The 19161-nt window shown below is 46.7% G+C and overlaps 1 protein-coding gene across 6 annotated transcripts in view; it reads right to left on the reverse strand.

The window, feature by feature from the left end:
* Positions 1–1169: 1169 nt before the first annotated feature.
* The window catches only part of CLUH (CLUH binding protein of NUMT mRNA), a 380789-nt gene continuing 362797 nt past the window's right edge, over positions 1170–19161 (reverse strand). For all 6 annotated transcript variants that reach the window (XM_078679315.1, XM_078679314.1, XM_078679317.1 and 3 more), the window contains exon 26: positions 1170–5990. In XM_078679315.1, the coding sequence (XP_078535441.1) occupies positions 5798–5990 (193 nt within the window). In that variant the 3' untranslated portion in view covers positions 1170–5797. The remainder of the gene's footprint in view (positions 5991–19161) is intronic.

Genomic DNA, 19161 nt, shown 5'->3' on the forward strand with positions numbered 1-19161 from the left:
AGAAGACATCACAGGAGCCACAGGCAAAGCCAATTTAGGTTTCTTGAGGAAAGGTGAAGGAACCTCATGAACACTACCACGTTTTGAGGCTGCTGAAGAGAAACCAGAATGTAAACTTTCTGCGTCGGACACCACAGAGTCCTTGTCCTTAAGACGCTGCAGCCAAAGGAGAAGACGGCCTTCCCTGTCCTTCAAAGTTATAGTAGAAAAAGTTCTACAGTACTTGCAGTTGGCAGCCACATGATCAGGATATAAACAATAAATACACATCTGGTGGGGGTCCTTCTCAAAAAGGTGCAGCTTCCCACAAGAAGAGCAGGGTCTAAATAAAGACTTCTTACTTGACATGCTGAAGAAATTGCTGGAAGTAGAGATTTAGAGAAGAAAACTGAGCAGAGCTCAGGGAGATTCCCTTCACACGACGTGCGGTAGAAAATCTGAGGGCTTGAGCTTCTGAGGAGAAGGTTCTAGAGGGTGCTGGCGCCTGATTGGCTGCAGTTTGGACTAACATAATGACACTAATGTGTTACAAATGGTTTTTTCTCTTTGCCTTGCATTCCTATGTAGGAATGGTTTTTAGAGGATTTCAGTGTATTTCCTTTCTTTTCTGGTATTACGTTTATGTATATATATATATATATATATATATATATATATATATATATATATATATATTTATTTAGCATTTATTGCTATTTTATTTACCGTGGGAGTCCCACTTCGACGACGGGGAATATTCAAGCATGTGAATCTATGAAAGACACCCCTAATACTGGAGAATCTGCAGCTCATATGCCACGAACAGTGAGTTATCTCATCTGGCAGTCTGGAAAAAGAATATAGACCACATTTTTCAAGCAGCTGCTTACTAACAATTTGTATTATTATTTCAAATAAAGTTTGAGAAGAACAGTACGTCTGCTCAGGCAGCGCCACACTCAAATAATGTTGTAAAGAACTGAAGCCTGCAGTCATTAAATATGGTCATATCTAGCAATAATCGGGTAATCCAGGAGTGTTGTGATAAAAGCCCAGTGAAGCTGGAGGAATTCCCAAAGCGAAAAGGAAAAAAATCAAAATGTAAGCAAAAAGCACAGGTCTCTCTACCAGAAGAGCTGGAAAGGCCTGACAGCCTATCTAGGAGTGAAAAATAAAGACAACCAATGAAAAACGATTGAAACAATTGCTTTATTGGAGAACTTTTAGGGAATTTGATTGTTTCATTGCATGGGTGATGCCTTTACTCTTCTCATAAGCCACGAAGAATTAGTTCCCAAAAAGCAAACAGCTACAAGTAGTATACACAGCGGGACCTTATATCTCTCCTCCCCCACCAATTGTCTGACAATACACATTTTTATAGACAGAACAAAAACAGGAAATTGACAGGAATCTGGATTTTGATCTCAGCGTTTCAAGTCTGCCCAATTTATAATTGCTATGTACCCTTAGTAGCAGCCTGGCTTCTCAACAGCCTACAGCATATAGGAGGGCCATAATGGGCCTGAATAAAGTTCTGCTGCACTGCTTGGGGGGGGGGGGGTACAGAAGGGTGTGAAGGTTTAAACTCTCAGACAGTATACACAAGCTCTTGGCAATGAGATTTTGAATGTATGTGCAGCTTGGCAGTAATTATGACCAGGCATGGGAGAAATGACTGTCCAGTTTTGTGCATGATACTGTGTATTGTAAAACCTCAAGTACATCAACAGTGCTATGTTCAACACATAAAAATAAAGAAACTGCCTCAAAGTGAGAGGATGGTGACCACTAATAGCATGAGCTTCTATGACATGTAGACATCTGTATCTTTGGTTAGGAGTCTCAACAAATGGGGTACTATTTGTACCGGTAACAGGTGGGAACAGAGGCGGGAACAGAGGCTGTCCTTTCTAGATACAGTTTCTAACACAGGACAGACATCTGGTCTCGTTAAGTTTCACATTCATAATGCCAACTTCATGCAAGACCAGTACCAGCATTGGGGTGCAGCACAAAGTGCTACAGTATTTTCCTGGGGCTTCAGTAATGAATTTCACTGTAGATATAAAATGCAGTGTCTAATTAAACATCCAAACACTAAAAAATGTTATAGCTCATTTTATCTTTTGAATCTGGAAGTGCTGTATACCTTTAGTATAGCTAGTTGAGTCCACATTTGCCAGGCTAACCCATAGCAGCTTATTCAGATTAAAAATGGGTAAACATTTCTTTATGAATTGGAGAGATGTAATGAAAATGGAATATTTCCATGGTCACCATCTAATGACTAGACAAGTCAAATGCGTGACTGTTACAAGGATAGTCCAGTTGTGGTGAGCTCTGCCTTGGTAAGAGTAAATAAGCAGTCCATTCGGGCGAGAACAAAAGGTGGCATGTCCTGTGAGACTCACCAGAACGGGAAGCCATAAGGACTCGAAGACCAATATCTTCCCTGCACTGATACAACTTTTGAACTATGTGCCATTACGAATTCTTGAGAATCTGTGCATCACACACCATCCGGAGCTGGAGGAGAAACTGAAAAGTGCATTTTGTCCAGGACACCACTGCTTTCTTCCATAGCTCAAGCACCTGTATTTTAATTAAACATATGATCACTGCTAACATCTCCTCAGTTGTTCTATTGAAGTGTTTTCAGTGCAATGCAAGGATTGGGTGCATACATTAATATGCATTGGAAATGGTGTGGTCTATAGAGTATTGACTACACAAAGATTACAGCTGGCAGCAAGACTGTTGAAAGAGGAGACGAAGAGGGCAGAGGGAGCGAGGATGGAAGCTGAATGGAAGCCACAAGTGTGTGGATGTTCTCATGGGTATTGAACCTCCTTGCCCATTGGCTCTACCGCCTATCTTCACACTCAGTTATTAAATCAGCACCAGGCAACAGTAGATTATGCTGCAAGGTTGCAGGAAAATGGCTTTTTGGAATGTGGAAGACTACAGAGAGGAGCGTCATGGGTAAAGAAAAAATGTTGGGGGGCTAGGGGGGCCACTGAAAAGGAAAAATGAGTGGCACTGAAGAGGGCAAGGAGATTGGATATGTTGGAAATAGCAGGAACTGGTCTGAGGAGCTAAAGTCATGAGGATAAAATGGGAGGAATACTACAAAGATAGAAAATAATGTATTTTTTGTGGGAGGAGCAGAGACATTTAAGGAGTGATGTTATTTTGTTGGGCTGAGAACCAGGAAGACTGACGTGGAGAAGAATCACCGGTGACATGGTGAAGGAGGAAAAGAGATGGTGGGAACCACAAGGGAAAACCATCTCAAAAGTACAGAATGATACAGATCATTTACAAAGGGCGGAACAGTAAAATTCATAAATATTTCATCAGTCATATTTGTTATTTTATGGTAAAAAATGTGTGCTAAAATAATACCCGGTCAGGAGTTAAGGTCCGTCGCGAAACCACTGCACCAAGATGCTACAAGGTGATATGGCCCTCCTCAGCAGTAATTATTGCATAGATACATGAAGGTAGTACAGGGCAGTGGGAGGATTTCTGCCATATGACATGGAGGGTATTTGATTCCATACCTACTGAGGGCAGAGATATCCATTTCTCCTCACTTTGAAGCTAGTACTGCCGTTCTAAATTGTCAATTATGTTGCAAACTGCCCACCATCTGTACAACAGCGGCTTGCTGCATGGTCACATGACCAGGTGTAACCAACTGCAATATTCAATTTGTATGCACCATTTTATACAGAATGTTTTGGAAATGGAGCATTTTCATAGGTTACTTCAGCAATTAGCAAATGTATTTGTCAATGAAGTGAAAGGGGGAAAGAACAAAGATCACATTACATCATTTTGACATTTGCCAAAAGACACAACCAGGAGTTAGGGAAGTGACATCTTTGGTTTCGAAGGCCCATTATGAAATGGCTGCTTCCTTCGGTCAGTTCACAAAGAGATGTAACATTGAACTTGTAACTGCAATTTCACTACAGAACAAATGGCCAGAGTTCAAGGGTTGTTCCCAAAACATTCAACTATTTAAACACATTACAAATGGAAAATGAAACGTGGCCCATGTAAGAATGTGAAATGACCCACTTAACAATTCTGACAAGGTGGCATCTGAAGAGCTAGACAGTGATCATGTACTGACCCCTGCCACTAATAATCCAATACCTCAAATTCTGCACACTAGTTTGCCGTGCATCAAGGGAAAATTCATCTCATCGTCACTTTTTTTTTGCTGAAATTCAGAGATTTATAATTTATTGATATTGCAGGCTGAGACAAAAAGACAGCTACTGGACCTCGACCCATGGCACTAACCCAAAAGCAAGTATAACAAGCTGTGAACTCAATATTATACATTCTCAGGTGAATCACCATTTCGTTCTCTTCCTAGTTCCTTGACAAGTGAGCTCCCTGTCAAACACATCTTCAGCTGCAGACTCAAAGATCTATTTTGCTTTAGAACAAAGCAGTTTGAGAACTGGGGGATGAGGGTACATTAGGGTCAACAGATTAGAGGCCTTGAGTTGAAAATTCCATCAGGCAAAGTTCAGGCTGTCTGTGACATTCAGAATTTAGGCACTAGGGTTCAATGTCTAAAGATATTATCTTTTCTGTGCGAATTGACTTCTTTCCTGTTGAGTGGTCTCGATTCACCAGTCCAAAAGGATACCAGATTATCTATTCCATGGAAACGAAGGTCCTTTTCTAGTACTCCAGTGTCTCAAGGATTTCATCTTGCCTTGCAAATGGTATGCAGAGTTCAGGGGTTCTTCGGTTACCCCAAGTTGTTCTCAAGTGCAACATTCTTGGTATATATACACACACACACCTCCTAGACTTAAGAAACACTTGTATTAAGAGCTCAGGTTAAAGTTCCCACAACAATAGTTTATCGTCCATAAGGTATCCTTTTCGTTTGTGAACAAAAAAGCACTTGTAAAATTGTAGAAACCTAAAAGCATCCTCTATTCTGCACAGGGCTCAATAGGTGTTTCTCCTGCGCGCAAATACAATGTTCAAAATAACGCGAAACAAATAGGTATTGTGGAACTGGACGTATGAAAACAACTGTTAATCTCAAGCACACAGCGACAGGATGAAACGCACTTTGGACACACACACACACACAAACACATACCACAAACCCCATTGAAAAATTACAAAACCCCCAACTTTTACAAACTGTCGGCTAACAGAAGAGAAAGAAAAAAATCTCACCGAAGCAGATGGCTATTTCCTACCATAAAACTAGCGTACAAAAGTACATTCCACCACTCTGTAGAAGTTGTCATCCTTTCATTTTACACAATCTGGTGGCTCTTTCCGTCCACACATTTCCATTGTGGTTAGGTCTTGGGTCAGTTTCCTTTCAATGCACTTTTTGGCTCGGATTTCAATTGTTCCTATATGTCAGTTCTCCTCTTTTGTGGCCACTCCCTTTTCTAGTAAGGGATGCCCTAGCAACAGCATGAGAATGACCTGAGAAATGTTAACTCGCCTGAAGACGAGTCATAGTGGAGTCTGGGTCTAAGTACACAACACACAAGAGGACTTGGTAATAAAGAAATGTGTACCTACTGTAAAGTCAGCCAGAGCCTACAAAGACTTTTTGCCTAGAAGGTTTCCCTGTCCTCTGCTTCACCGGGACTTTCTGAACTCGCTTCAGTATTCACCCGCTTGCTGACACTGATTACACTTGCATTTAATTCTTAGGATTTTTCATGTATGTGATATTTGTACCAGTGCAAAAACATTGCCAGGAAGAGCTCATCCCCGGAGGTGTCAAAGACCCTTGGATCACAGTTCAAGCAAGGGCTTACACTACAGGAACAGGAACTGTGGGTGAAGCTGTACTCTGGGCTGCAGGGGCTTCTGAAGAGGGTGCAATTTGTTCAGTTGGTTCTGGTTCAGTTATTTTGTCATCATCCTGGTCTTGGCTTCCTTTAAAGGCCTCCTGTAGTCGTTGGCGCCGCTGAACTTCAGCCTTGAGGTTCTCCAGGTCCTTTTGGCTGATTCAAAAAAGTACAAAAATGTCATTATACAGTAATTTCGACACTTTTTTTTCTCATGTTACTGTATGGATTGCATTTATGTAGTGCTTCATATCCCTGATCACCTACTTGTGCAAGTGGAAATGAAATAAATTTTTGTAGGAAGGGTGTACTACTATTCCTACATTGGTAATGGTAGGTGACCGCTTTCGGCGTGCTCGAATGATTGCAAGCTTATGCTTAAACTCCCTATCCTTCACTACTTTTTGCTTAAAGTTTATGTACAGGTGCAGCAACAAGGATAAGTTACGTACCTGTAATCCTAGTTCTCTTCCAGAGGTATCCTCATCAAAGTCATAAGCACATGAATATTCCCGCCTATGTGCGGGACCCCGGAAACACATCACATATATGTGAAGACCATATATGTATGTGTATATATATATATATATATACATACATACATACACACACACACACACACACACACAATGCAGCCTCCCATAGACATGCTGAGCAATGTTGCAAGGAATTCTCATGTACATAACCATATTCCAATAAAGCAGGGAGAAAGAAAGTCTTTGAAAACTGCTTTAATATACAGCAGAAAACACAATCCTGCAAGGAATAATGAAAAAACATTGCCAGCACATAGGCTGCATTGTAGAAACATTCGTGTAGAAAGCTGAAAAGCTAACCCACATAAACACTTAGATAAACTGGCACAGTGCCTTTAAGGCAGCCATGACCCCTAGTTTCCCATCATGCCTCAGGGGTGACAGTTAGGTCAGTTGTTCTTTGCGGCTATCCGCAGACCATTTTACAAAGAGATGTATGTATCATGTTCACTTGCCCGGGGAGGAGGGTGGGTTGCTTATGACTTTGATGAGGATACCCCTGGAGGAGAACTAGGATTACAGGTGAGTAACGAATCCTTCTCTTCCAGGGGATCCTCATCAATAGGCATAAGCACATGAATAGAATAGCAAGCCCATCCCCTCATCCTGCGGGCAAGTAAACAGAGTACCATCAAGATACAAAACAGCCATAATGCCTATAGAGATCCAACAGGTTAGCATTGAAACATAATCCTCAAGGAGGCCTGGCCCACTTGGGTATCTGCTATGGAGTCTGAATCCAGACAGTAATGTCTGGTAAACCTATGTACTGACTTCCAAGTTGCAGCCTTGCAAATCTCGGCCATCGGTACATTGTGTAGAAATGCAACCGTAGCAGCCTTGCCCCTAGTAGAGTGAGCTTTAGGGGAGGCAAACAGCTATTTGCTATTTGGTATGCCAACTTTATGCAAGATACTATCCATCCTGAAAAGGATCTTTTAGAAGCTAGGAAGCCTGTCCTAACAGCCATAGTTTATAAACAATTGATCAGCTTTTCTAATGATTTCGTTGCATCCAAATAGAATTTGAGAACCCTCTTGAGGTCTAGCGAATGAAGATACCTTTCTGCTGGTGTGGTAGGATTGGGAAAGAAAGAGGGTAGGGAAATCGTCTGATTTACATGGAACTCTGATACAACGTTGGGTAGGAAGGAAGAGCGAGTTCGCATAACCACCCTATTAGGGTGGAAAACCGTATAGGGTTCTTTAGAACAGAGTGCTTATATTTCACTCACTCTGCGTGCTGATGTAATTGCGCCTAGAAAGGCTACTTTCCAAGAAAGGTGTTGTAATGTAGCCTTATGAATGAGTTCAAATGGAGGTCCCATCAATTTAGACAAGACTAGATTCAACTCCCAAGGAGGAGAAGGAGGTCGAACAGGGGGATGAACCTTTTTCAACCGCTGCAGAAAGTCATTGACCACCTTCCAACCTTATTTAACATCTACATGAGTCCTTTGGCTGAGGTCGTGCTTCCCTGGGGAATTCAGCTTATCACCTACGCCGATGACATGCAGTTGGTCGTCTCTCTGGCGAGAGATGACGCCGGAGATCAGGGGAGTATCAACTTGTCCCCCTGTCTCACCAAGGTTTTGGAGTGGATGACGACGTCATTTTTAAAGCTAAACGGGGCAAAAACTGACAACATGCTCCTGGGGTACAAAGCTCCCATCAACCTCGACCCTTGGTGGCCGCAGTGTCTGGGCTCCCCGCCCACCCCAAAGACCCAAATAAAGAGTCTGGGGGTCTGGCTAGACTCCACCTTGGGGTTTCAGGTTCAGGCCAAGAAGGTGGCGGCGACTTGTTATGGACTGCTATGGGTCCTTAGGAAAGTTCTGGCCCTCCTACCTTTTGAGGCCAGACGCTTGCTGGTCCAGTCGCTGATTTTATCGCGGCTGGATTATGCAAATGCCGTTTATCTGGGAGCTCCAGTTGGCTCTATCCGGATCCTCCAATCAGTACAGAACTGTGCAGCTCGGCTGCTTATGAATCTTCCCAGACGCTGCTCGGCAAAGGTGGCACTTCGGTCACTTCACTGGCTTCCGATCTAGGAAAGGATCATGTTTAAAACATTCTGTATGGCGCACACGTCAATAAGTAATGTTGGTCCTACCATTATCCAGCCCTTGTTTCGCCAGCATCTTGCCTCTAGATCCCTGAGATCTAATCAGCTAAATTTGCTGGTGGTACCCATGGTGAAGCGAGCCCGCATGGGTGGCCGACAGCTTTCCTTCCATGTCGCCAAGGGCTGGAACAAACTCCCAGATAACATCCGGCTGGAAGTGAACCATCTTGTATTCAGGAAGCGATTGAAGACATTCTTGTTTCACTGAGTGTCTTCTTCCGTCCATGGTCTTGCAGCGCTCGGATGCCTCAGGGTAGCCATGCGCTATATAAGAGCGTACTCATTCATTCACCTGAAGCTGAAAGAAAGAAGGTTGGTTAGGTGATTTACGATCTGCTGTGATAGCCGCCAAATGCACTTTAATGGAAGAATATTTCAAACCAGATTTGGCCATGTAGAGCAAATACGGCAAGATTACCTCCTCTTGCCCGTTAATTGGACTCCAACCATTACAGATACACCACAAGTAACACCTTTTCCACTAAAGAGAGTATGACGTTCTTGTGGAAGGTCTCTGACTCCCATAAAATGTCCATGCAGTCCTGAGGGAGGTTCAAATGTCCGTACTGCAGGACTTTAGGAGCCATGCTGTCAAGCTGAGCGAGAGAAGGCTGGGGTGCAGAATCTTCCCTCCCATTTTGGTGAGAAGGTCCGGCCTGCACGGAAGTCTCCGATGCGGGTGAACCGAGAGTTGCAACAGGTCCGGATACCACCATTGGCGAGGCTAGTCCAGTGCTATGAGTATCATCTTCATTCTGGATCGCAGAAGTTTGGCCACCACCTTCGGAATGAGAGGGAGGGGTGGAAAGGCATATGCAAACATTCCTGACCAATCTATCAAAAGAGCATTCCTCCTTGTATCTGGTCGGTAAAACCTGGATGCAAAGGTGTGGCATTTTCTGTTTTGATCGTCTTCAAGGAGGTCGATGAAAGGATGACCCCATTGATGAAAGATGTCTGCCACCACTTCGTCGTTGAGCACCCAGTCTTCTTGCTCTTGGAAGTGGCGACTGAGGGCGTCTGCTTGTACGTTCTGCTCTCCCTGGAGATGGACTGCCGTGATAGATAGGTTCCTGGCTAGCAGCCAGATCGCCTGGGATTCGAGAGACAGAGGGCGAGAGCGTGTTCCACCTTGTTTGTTCAAGTAATACATGGTGGTTGTATTGTCCGTTTGTACTAGGAACGATCTGGATTGAATTGACGGTTGAAAAGCCTTGACGGCTAAATGAACTGCCCGCAGTTCCAGCATATTGATGTGATATGTCTGTTCTCTGTTTGTACGTCTGCCCTGAGTTTGCAGATGACCCAGATGCGCTCCCCAGAACATACGTGATGCATCCGTGACCAGGGATTGTTGTGGCAGAGGTTGGTGAAAAGGGACTCCCACCAGAAGGTTCTGTGGTTGCAGCCACCAAATAATGGACTTCTTTGCCGCAGGAGAGAGGATAATCCGGTTGTTCCACTGACCCGAGGATTGATTTGATTTGTCCTCGAGATCTTGCTGTAACGATCTCATCCACAATCTGGCTTTGGGTATGAGAAAAATGCACAAGGCCATCAACTCCAGCAGAGAAGCCACCTGTCTTACTGATGGCTGATGAGCCTGAAGGAGTAGTTTCTGTCCTGTAACTCCAGTTCTGTAGTAGGGGTATCTCTGTTATAGTCATAATCTAGTGAATAGTCCCGCCCATGTGCGTGGACCCCGGAGCAATCAAAAATAATCTCTTACAGTGTCGAAAAATGCAGAACTGCACAGACACTTAAGAGAGAATTTAAAGACAGATAATGCAGCCTATAAAAGCTACACTGTCCAGTACTTCAACTAGAAATTCCACCACAAAATCCACAAAAACAGCAAACGCCTGTACAGATTTTCCTTGCTTTAACAGCAAACACCCTCTGGAATGATAGAGAGGAGAACCTGGACAGACAAGCCCCATAGGCTGACATTATGTGGCTCAGAATAGGATACTGTGCCTTTAAGAGAACCTTCCAGAACTTCACAGTATCCCAGAATGCACTGCAGGTCCCAGTTACTTTGTTCTTTTTGAAGGCGTAACACGCCAGACCTGTAGCATTCCTAACATGAATATCTCTCTCCACCGGGGAGGGCGGGCGCTTATGACTATAACAGAGATACCCCTACTACAGAACTGGAGTTACAGGACAGAAACTACTCCTTCTGTAGTAGGGGATCTATGTGTATAGTCATAATCTAGTGAATAGAATGGCAAGCCCACCCCCACACCAAAGCGGCGGTGGAGAGAAAAGGAATTAACCACTTATTGTGCAAACAGATTACGCAGCGAAGAGTGCCCAACCTGAGCATCTGCCCTGGCATCAGTGTTCAGGCAGTAATGCTTAGCAAAGGTATGAACCGACTTCCAAGTGGCCGCTTTGCAGATTTCTGCAATCGGAACATTACGGAGCAAGGCTGTCGTGGCAGCTTTGCCCCTGGTGGAATGAGCCTTAGGTTTACCCGTAAGGTCTTATTAGCCTTTTGGTAACACAATTGTATACAGGACACAATCCACCTCGAGATGGACTGTTTAGAGGTAGCAAGACCCGTCCTGACTGATCCATAATTGATAAACAATTGGTCCGACCTACGAATATCTTTGGTTTTATCCAGATAAAATTTCAACACCCTCCTAACATCCAGGGAATGTAAAGACCGTTCCGCTGGAGACGAAGGATTCTGAAAAACCGTAGGCAAAGTTATAGTCTGGTTGACATGAAAATCAGAAATAACCTTGGGAAGAAACTTAGGGTGAGTACGCATAACAACCTTAGCAGCATGAAATACAGTATAAGGTTCTTGGCAACACAACGCCTGAATTTCACTCACCCTGCGGGCCGATGTAATGGCCACGAGGAACGCCGCCTTCCAGGACAGGTGCTGCAACGAAGCCTTATGAATAGGTTCAAAAGGCTCCTTCATCAACCTGGACAGCACCACATTCAATTCCCATGAAGGCGAAGGAAGCCTGACAGGAGGGAATACTTTCTTCAAGCCTTCCAAAAAGTCTTTGATCACAGGGATCTGGAAGAAGGAAGTCTGTGAAGGGCATTTCCTGTAGGCAGTCAATGCAGCCAGATGGACCTTAATGGAATGAACATTAAGGCCAGACTGCGCCAGATGTAGAAGGTATGGAAGGATGACATCTTCCTTACACGTCGTTGGGTCAAAGTTCTTGGACTTGCACCAGATGCAGAATCTCTTCCACTTGTAAGCATAAGAAGTCCTAGTGGAAGGTCGCTTAGCCTCCTTCAGTATGTCCATGCAATCTTCCGGGAGATTAAGATGGCCATATTGCACTATCTCAGGAGCCATGCCGCCAAACTCAAAGACGAGAGGTTGGGGTGCAACATCCGCCCCCCGAACTTCGTGAGAAGGTCCGGCCTGCACGGCAACTTCATGTGAGGAAGGAGAGACCGGTGAAGCAGGTCCGTGAACCACCACTGCCTGGGCCATTCCGGGGCAATCAGTATCATCCGCGCCCTGCACTGGGACAGCTTGATGAGAACCGTCGGAATCAGGGGAATGGGTGGAAAAGCATACAGAAAGCTGTTCGACCAGTTGATCCATAACGCATTCCCCAGCGTCCCCGGCTGGTAGTACCTGGAGGCGAAGTCTCGGCATTTGCTGTTTTCTTCGGTGGCGAACAGATCTATGTCTGGAGTTCCCCACCTTGCGAAGACTTCTCCTAGTACTTCGTCGTTTATGACCCATTCGTGGTTTTCCTGAATCAGTCTGCTCAGTGTGTCTGCCTGAACATTCTGCACACCTGGCAGATGGGTGGCTGTTATCGTCAGTCCTCGGGCCAGAAGCCAGTGCCAGATCGCCTGCGCCTCCCGCGACAGGGTGCGTGAGCTCGAGCCGCCCTGCTTGTTGAGGTAATACATCGTGGTCGTATTGTCCGTCTGTACAAGCAGAGAGTTGGTCTGGAAGGACGGATGAAAGGCCTTCAGCGCCAAGTGAACAGCTCTGAGTTCCAGGAAATTGATGTGGTACATGGACTCCGTCGGGGACCACGTCCCTTGAATCTGTAAGTCCCCGGAGTGCGCTCCCCAGCCCTGGAGAGACGCATCCGTCACGATAGTCTGAGTGGGAATGTCCTTGTGGAAGGGAACCCCTCTGAGGAGATTCTCCGCTGAACACCACCACTTCAGAGACTGAAGAGCATGCAGAGACAGTTGTATCTTGTCGTCCCAAGATCCTCTCCTCTGGTCCCACTGATCCTCCAAACACTCCTGCAGCGGTCTCATGTGCAGCCGCGCATGTGGCGTCAGGAAGATACAAGAGGCCATCGATCCCAGTAGAGACGACACCGTCCTCACTGTTGTAGAAGGAGTGGTCAGAAGAGCCTGAGCCTTCCGACGAAGCGATAAACGTCGCTCCTCCGAAGGAGACACGCTTGCTGACCTCGTATCGATGATGGCCCCCAAGTACTGAATGCACTGGACCGGAGTCGGGACAGACTTGGACATGTTGATGTGCAACCCCAGCTTGTTCAAGAGAACGACTTCTGGAAGTGCGCTTGAGCTTCCGAGAAGGAGGAGGCCTTGATCAACCAATCGTCCAGGTACGGGTCGACAAACACCTTGTTCTTCCTCAGGTGTGCCGCTACCACTGCCATGCACTTCGAGAAAGTCCTGGGCGCAGACTTCAGCCCGAATGGAAGTACTGTGTACTGGTAGTGATTGGTGCCGACTTGAAATCGCAGGAACTTCCTGTGTTTGTGTGCAATGGGGGCACATGGAAGTAAGCATCCTGTAGGTCTTTTGCACATAGCCAGCCTCCCTGTTGCAACTGAGGATAAATCTGATGCAACGACAGCATGCAAAACTTTTCCCTGCGAATCTACTTGTTTGCCTGCCGCAAGTCTAGAATGGGCCTGAACTCGTTCTTGTCCTTTTTGCGGACCAGAAAGAACCGGGAGTACAGACCTCTTCCTCTTTGAGACAGAGGTACGTCTTCTATCGCCCTTTTCCTTAACAGGATATCGGCCTCCGCCTGGAGCTCGCGCAGCTGATACTGCGAGCTGACCGGAGGAATCGATGGAGGAGGGCTGGTGAACCGAAGACTGTATCCATTGCAAACAATATTCAGCACCCACTTGTCCTGAGTAATTTTTCTCCACTCTGCCAGAAAAAATTGAACGCTTCCCCCCCACCGGAGCGGGTAACGGATGAAGGGGAAGTAACCGCTCAGGGTCGAGATCCGGCCGGGCCCTTGTTCACAGTAGAGGACTGCTGTCCACCTCTACCCCTCTGGCGTTTTTGAACGGGTCTCCGGAATTGCTGCTGTTGTTGTTGCTGCTGTTGTCCCGAAGACTGTCCTCGCCCCTTTCCCTGCGAACCGAACCGTCTCTGGAACGGGCGGTAGGGCTTCTTTTCTTTGGGCTTCTCCAAGCCCACAGCCGTCAGGGTCTCCGCCTCCGCCTTCATGCGGGCCATTTCATCCTCGGCATGTTTTCCGAACAGTGTGTCTCCGGAAAAGGGCAGATTGGCCACCCGCTGCTGTGCCTCCGGCTTGAGTGACGCAAGTCTGAGCCAAGCATGGCGGCGCTGGTTGATCCCGTGACAGTAACCATGGGCCGCCAACAGCGAGATATCCGCAGCCGCGCTGATGACCTGGTTCGAAACCAGCATCCCTTCCTTAACTATTTCTTGGAAGTCCTCCCTCCTGTCACGTGGCAGAAGTTCCGCGAACTGTTCCAGGGAATCCCACAGTGCACGGCCGTACCGCCCCAGCAATGCCGAATCGCTGGAGGCTTTCATAGTCGTGGAAGTCGTCCCACAAGCCTTCCTTCCAGCCGAATCAATCCAACGGCTTTCTTTATCAGGCGGCACGGTGGAGGACGGGGAGGTAGAATGTAACTTCCTGGCCGCCGTCAATATCACGGAGTCGGGTACTGGGTCCATCCGCAGGAAGGCCGGGTGAGAATCAGGTGCCCTGTACTTCTTCAGAAGTCGGGAGGGAGCGGCCTTCACCACCGCAGGCGTAAGGAACAGCTCCTCCGCAGGTTCGACCAGTCCTGGCACCAATGGCAGCAGAGGGCGAGACAGATGCTTCTTGTGAAGAGTCTCGAATATCACGGACGTCGTAGGTGTAGGAGCCGTCACCGTGATGCCCAACTTCGCAGCCCCCCTCAGGAGAACCTCCTGGAACGTGCTGATGTCGTCCACCGGAGACACCCTTGTCTCCGGCTAGTCCGATAAGGTAGGTGAATATGAGCGAGTCCTAGAGGAGTCCGTACGGGACCTGGATCCTCGCCTCCTATGGCGATGCCTAGATCTAGTGGAGGACCTGTGTCTACTCCTCGATCTTCCTCTCCGTCCGGAGCGTGACCGTGATTTCCTAGGTCTGGGACGCTCTGCCGGCTTCCCCGGGGCGGGCGTCTTGGGCTTGGACGGGACCAGCGGCTTAGGAGTCCCTTTGGGAGGGGTCGGAAACCTGGGTAAGTAAGTTGACCTCGGAGGAACCGGGGGCGGCTTCTCTGGCACCTGAGGCCGAGGTACAGGTTGCGGAAGCGGAGGCAAAGGAGGAGGGGTAGGAGCTCTCGGAGGGACACCCCTCGGCAATGGAGGCGGAGGCGTAACATGCGAAGGCGTATACACCTCGGAATACACCGAGCCCGGTGATCCACCCCCAGCCTGGGACGATGGCGAGTCTCCCATGGCATCAGGCCTCTTCTCCCGCTTCTTCGACGTCGAAAAACGGTGACCAGACGGTGAGCGTCGGCCCCCCCGACGTCGAGCGTCTCGTCCTCGACGTCGACCATGCCTCGACGTCGACCTCTCGTGTCTCGACGGCGACCTCTTGCGCCTCGACGGCGACCTCTTGTGCCTCGACGGTGACCTCTTGCGCCTCGACGGCAACCTCTTGCGCCTCGACGGCAACCTCTTGCGCCTCGACGGCAACCTCTTGCGCCTCGACGGCAACCTCTTGCGCCTCGACGGCAACCTCTTGCGCCTCGACGGCAACCTCTTGCGCCTCAACGGCAACCTCTTGCGCCTCAACGGCAACCTCTTGCGCCTCAACGGCAACCTCTTGCGCCTCGAAGGCGACCTCCTGCGCCTCGAAGGCGACCTCCTGCGCCTCGAAGGCGACCTCTTCCTCGACGGCGACCTCTTCCTCGACGTCGGACCACTCCTCGACGACGATGTTCTCCTCCTCTTCGCCGACGGCGGACGGCGAGCGCCGACGCCGGGCCCTTCGACGTCGATCACTCTACGTCGAGACCGACGAGGATGATGACGAAATCGTCACTGGAGACTTCGACGGCGGTCTGTGCACATCCCTCGACGTCGAGCGCCGACGGCGCTTCGCCCCAGAGCCCTGGGGGGACGGGGAACAGACCGCAGTCATTCCTCTCGACGTCGTGGTCTCTGCAATCGACCCCGACGGAGAGTGGGCACGTTTGCTGGTCTTCCTGCCCCTGAGGAGCCCCCCAGAGGCCTCAGCATGGGTAGAAGGAGCCCCTCCAGACCCACCTTGTGCCTTCAGCCTTCTTTCCTCGAGTCCCTGAAGCCTGATCTTCTTTCTTTCCTTCAGGGTCCTGCCAGAGAAGCCCTGGCAGATCTCACACTCCTCAGGAACATGGGAAGATGGAAGGCAGAGGATACACACCTCATGTGAATCCGATTTGGCCTTCTTCCTGGAGCACTCCGGGCATTTGTCAAATAATGCAGGCATATTTGACATAAAAAAGGAGCAAAACCCAAGAAGAGTGGGTTAGCTTTTCAGCTTTCTACACTAATGTTTCTACAATGTAGCCTATGTGCTGGCAATGTTTTTTCATTATTCCTTGCAGGATTGTGTTTTCTGCTGTATATTAAAGCAGTTTTGAAAGACTTTCTTTCTCCCTGCTTTATTGGAATACGGTTATGTACATGAGAATATATATATATATATATATATATATATATATATGGAGCTACATATATGGTTTTCACATATATGTGATGCGTTTCCGGAGTCCCGCACATAGGCGGGAATATTCATGTGCTTATGCCTTTGATGAGGATCCCCTGGAAGAGAAAAATAAAATTCAAGCACAACTCTGGCCCTCCTGCACAGCATCTAAAACAGCTCTATAAGCCACATCATTAACACTCTCTTTCCTAAGTTGGACTCCAATGGAGCAGTTACTCAGAAAAAAATGTTTAATCCATTTTAAGGACTGTCTATGGTTTGTATGTGCTTCAGAGCATGCATGTCTGCGTACATGCACATATACACACAACACATCCGTGTAGACATTCTTTCATATCTAGGGGAATAGTGAACAGTCCAGGTTAGGGTGGTGCTTTCAATCTATACACAGCTTGAACAGGAGCAAGTGAAACGGGTTATAAAAAATGAAAAGATATTGATTTCCTGTATGGTTTTTCTAAAGGAAAATTTGCTGAACAATAACCAAACTGGTGTTCATGTGGCTTCCAGCGCAGCCTTATACGACGTCAGCTATGTGTCTGAGTTAGCAGAAAAGGAAGGTACACACTGGAAATACTTCACAGAATTAAATCAGCTTCACTACTTTCACTAAAATGGAGTCATGGCACATAGGGCCATCCTCTCCGGCTTTGGTGAAAGGTTTGACAAGAAGGAACACATAGGATAGTGTCTTACAAGGTGGGACGTGTGCTGCCTCATCTGAGGAGGTCTTGTAAAGTAGAGAGATCTTTGCATGCGTGCATGAGAATAAAAACCGATTTTAAAATAGATTTTAAAATTACATTTAAAATCTTTCATGCTGTAAAACCCAATTGAATACGAATATCTAGTTCCTTTGGTTCTAACTACCATTGCTATGCGTATTAACAAAAGCTCTAGCTAAAGCATAACAGAAAGGATGGGCCTAGGCTGTAAGCACAATGATAATTGCAAATTCAATCTGTTTAATGACTGGGAGTCTGAGTAAGAGATCTGCAAGTCCTCGTCACAGAATAAGACTTAGTGGCCCATCCTTTCTGGTTGATAATCTTGTATCCCCCGATTGTGCACGCCAGACACCATCCAAAAGTATCCTGACTGTGCAGACATTTAGACAAACCCAGCTGATATTGTTCTTACTATTTGCATCCAAACTTTGGAAGGCGCTCTGTACCTATAGCAGCTGCATCAGTGAGGAACTACTCTTTAGGAAAGAAGAGAAATATCTTATATTCTGGTAACCAAATATGGCTGTCTCCGCACAGGTCTTATTCTAGCAACCAGATATTCCTGGGTATACGGGCACTCTACACTCGTTCTCTCGCTCACTCAATGACCACACTACAAATTTAAAACTGAGATGTGGGACATCAGCTTATGAACAGGCTTTCCCATCCCCAGCTATTCTTGCTTCTCTCTACCTTCATACACTCCTCTTCAATTCTTTCCCCCAACTCTCCCTTTGACCCCAAAGACTGTCCTGTGTACCATCCCTTTCAGTATGTTCTTTTAATCTGTAACACATACATACACAATCCTACCCAGAACAGCACCTCTTTTTTCTAAAGGAGTCATTCTTAACACTAGAATAACTGAACAATGTAGTGACAGCAAACACTAGGGGATTACAGAGAAGGGACGACTGTGAGCACCAATGGAGAGACTTCTCTCGTTCCCCCAGTAGATGGTCATAACGCCCCTTTCGTGTTGAAAATGCCCTACATAGAGGATGGATGCTGCCCGCAGGAGACACACACATTCAGTCTAATCCCCTGTACTTACGATTTCCTTCTCCATAGATCAGTCCTCATGAGACACACAAATGTGTCTGACGTAATAGTCTTGCCTGGAGTGAAACTATTGAAACCCATTACACTCCTGCTTTAGCCAGATAGAGGAGAATTAAAGGAACTGGAAGGCAAGATCCCACGAGTAGCTGTTTTAGTCCAAACACCACAGCTAACACCCTGGGGCTAGAACCACACTCCCCCCCCCCCTCACCCTACCACTATTACGAAAGACGCAGCCGCATCATAGCTGATCAGCCGGTACTGTTGCGCTTTTGGCTGGGCCGAAATACAGCCGTTCCAAGGCACAGAATCTGTGACCCAGATTCTTTGATTTCTCTGAGAAGTCAACAGCTAGAATTTATTGACAGCAAATAACACTTCATATGAAAAAGTGGTTTCAGTTTCTGGGCTATCTAGCTCGGTCGACTAGCTAGTAGAGACCCGCATGAGCCAAGAGACAAACTTTTTTCGCCCGTAACCAATAGCTGACAAGTTATCAGCATTGCAGTCTGCAAACTCTGAGAGACACCCCGAAAATGTAACTACAAACACCTTTGGCTAAAATACTGAGAACACGTTTTATTACATAGAATCCAACTTTGATAGAACTGCATTTCCGCTTTTTGCTTTTGGATTATTTTACAAAAAATGTATCAATTAAATTTAGAGAGGGGGTGAAGACAGAGAGGCTCTCTCCCAAATGCACCTTTTAAATCAAATTGTTTTTTGGAAGGTATTCCAGGGCATCGCCTTAGATGACAATGTTAAATTATTTCAGAACAATACACAGCTCCTAATCTATCCAACAGTAAGTTAATGGTGTACGTAAGATTTGGGTCATAACCTAATCATGGTGTATGCTGCCAACATCTGGGTTTCTTTACAGTTTTATTTTCGACTTTTTTAAAACATCTGAAGGAATCTTAGTTTGGTCA

The sequence above is a fragment of the Lissotriton helveticus genome, chromosome 3_1 (genome assembly GCF_964261635.1).
Source record: "Lissotriton helveticus chromosome 3_1, aLisHel1.1, whole genome shotgun sequence".
Classification (NCBI taxonomy): Eukaryota; Metazoa; Chordata; class Amphibia; order Caudata; family Salamandridae; genus Lissotriton; species Lissotriton helveticus.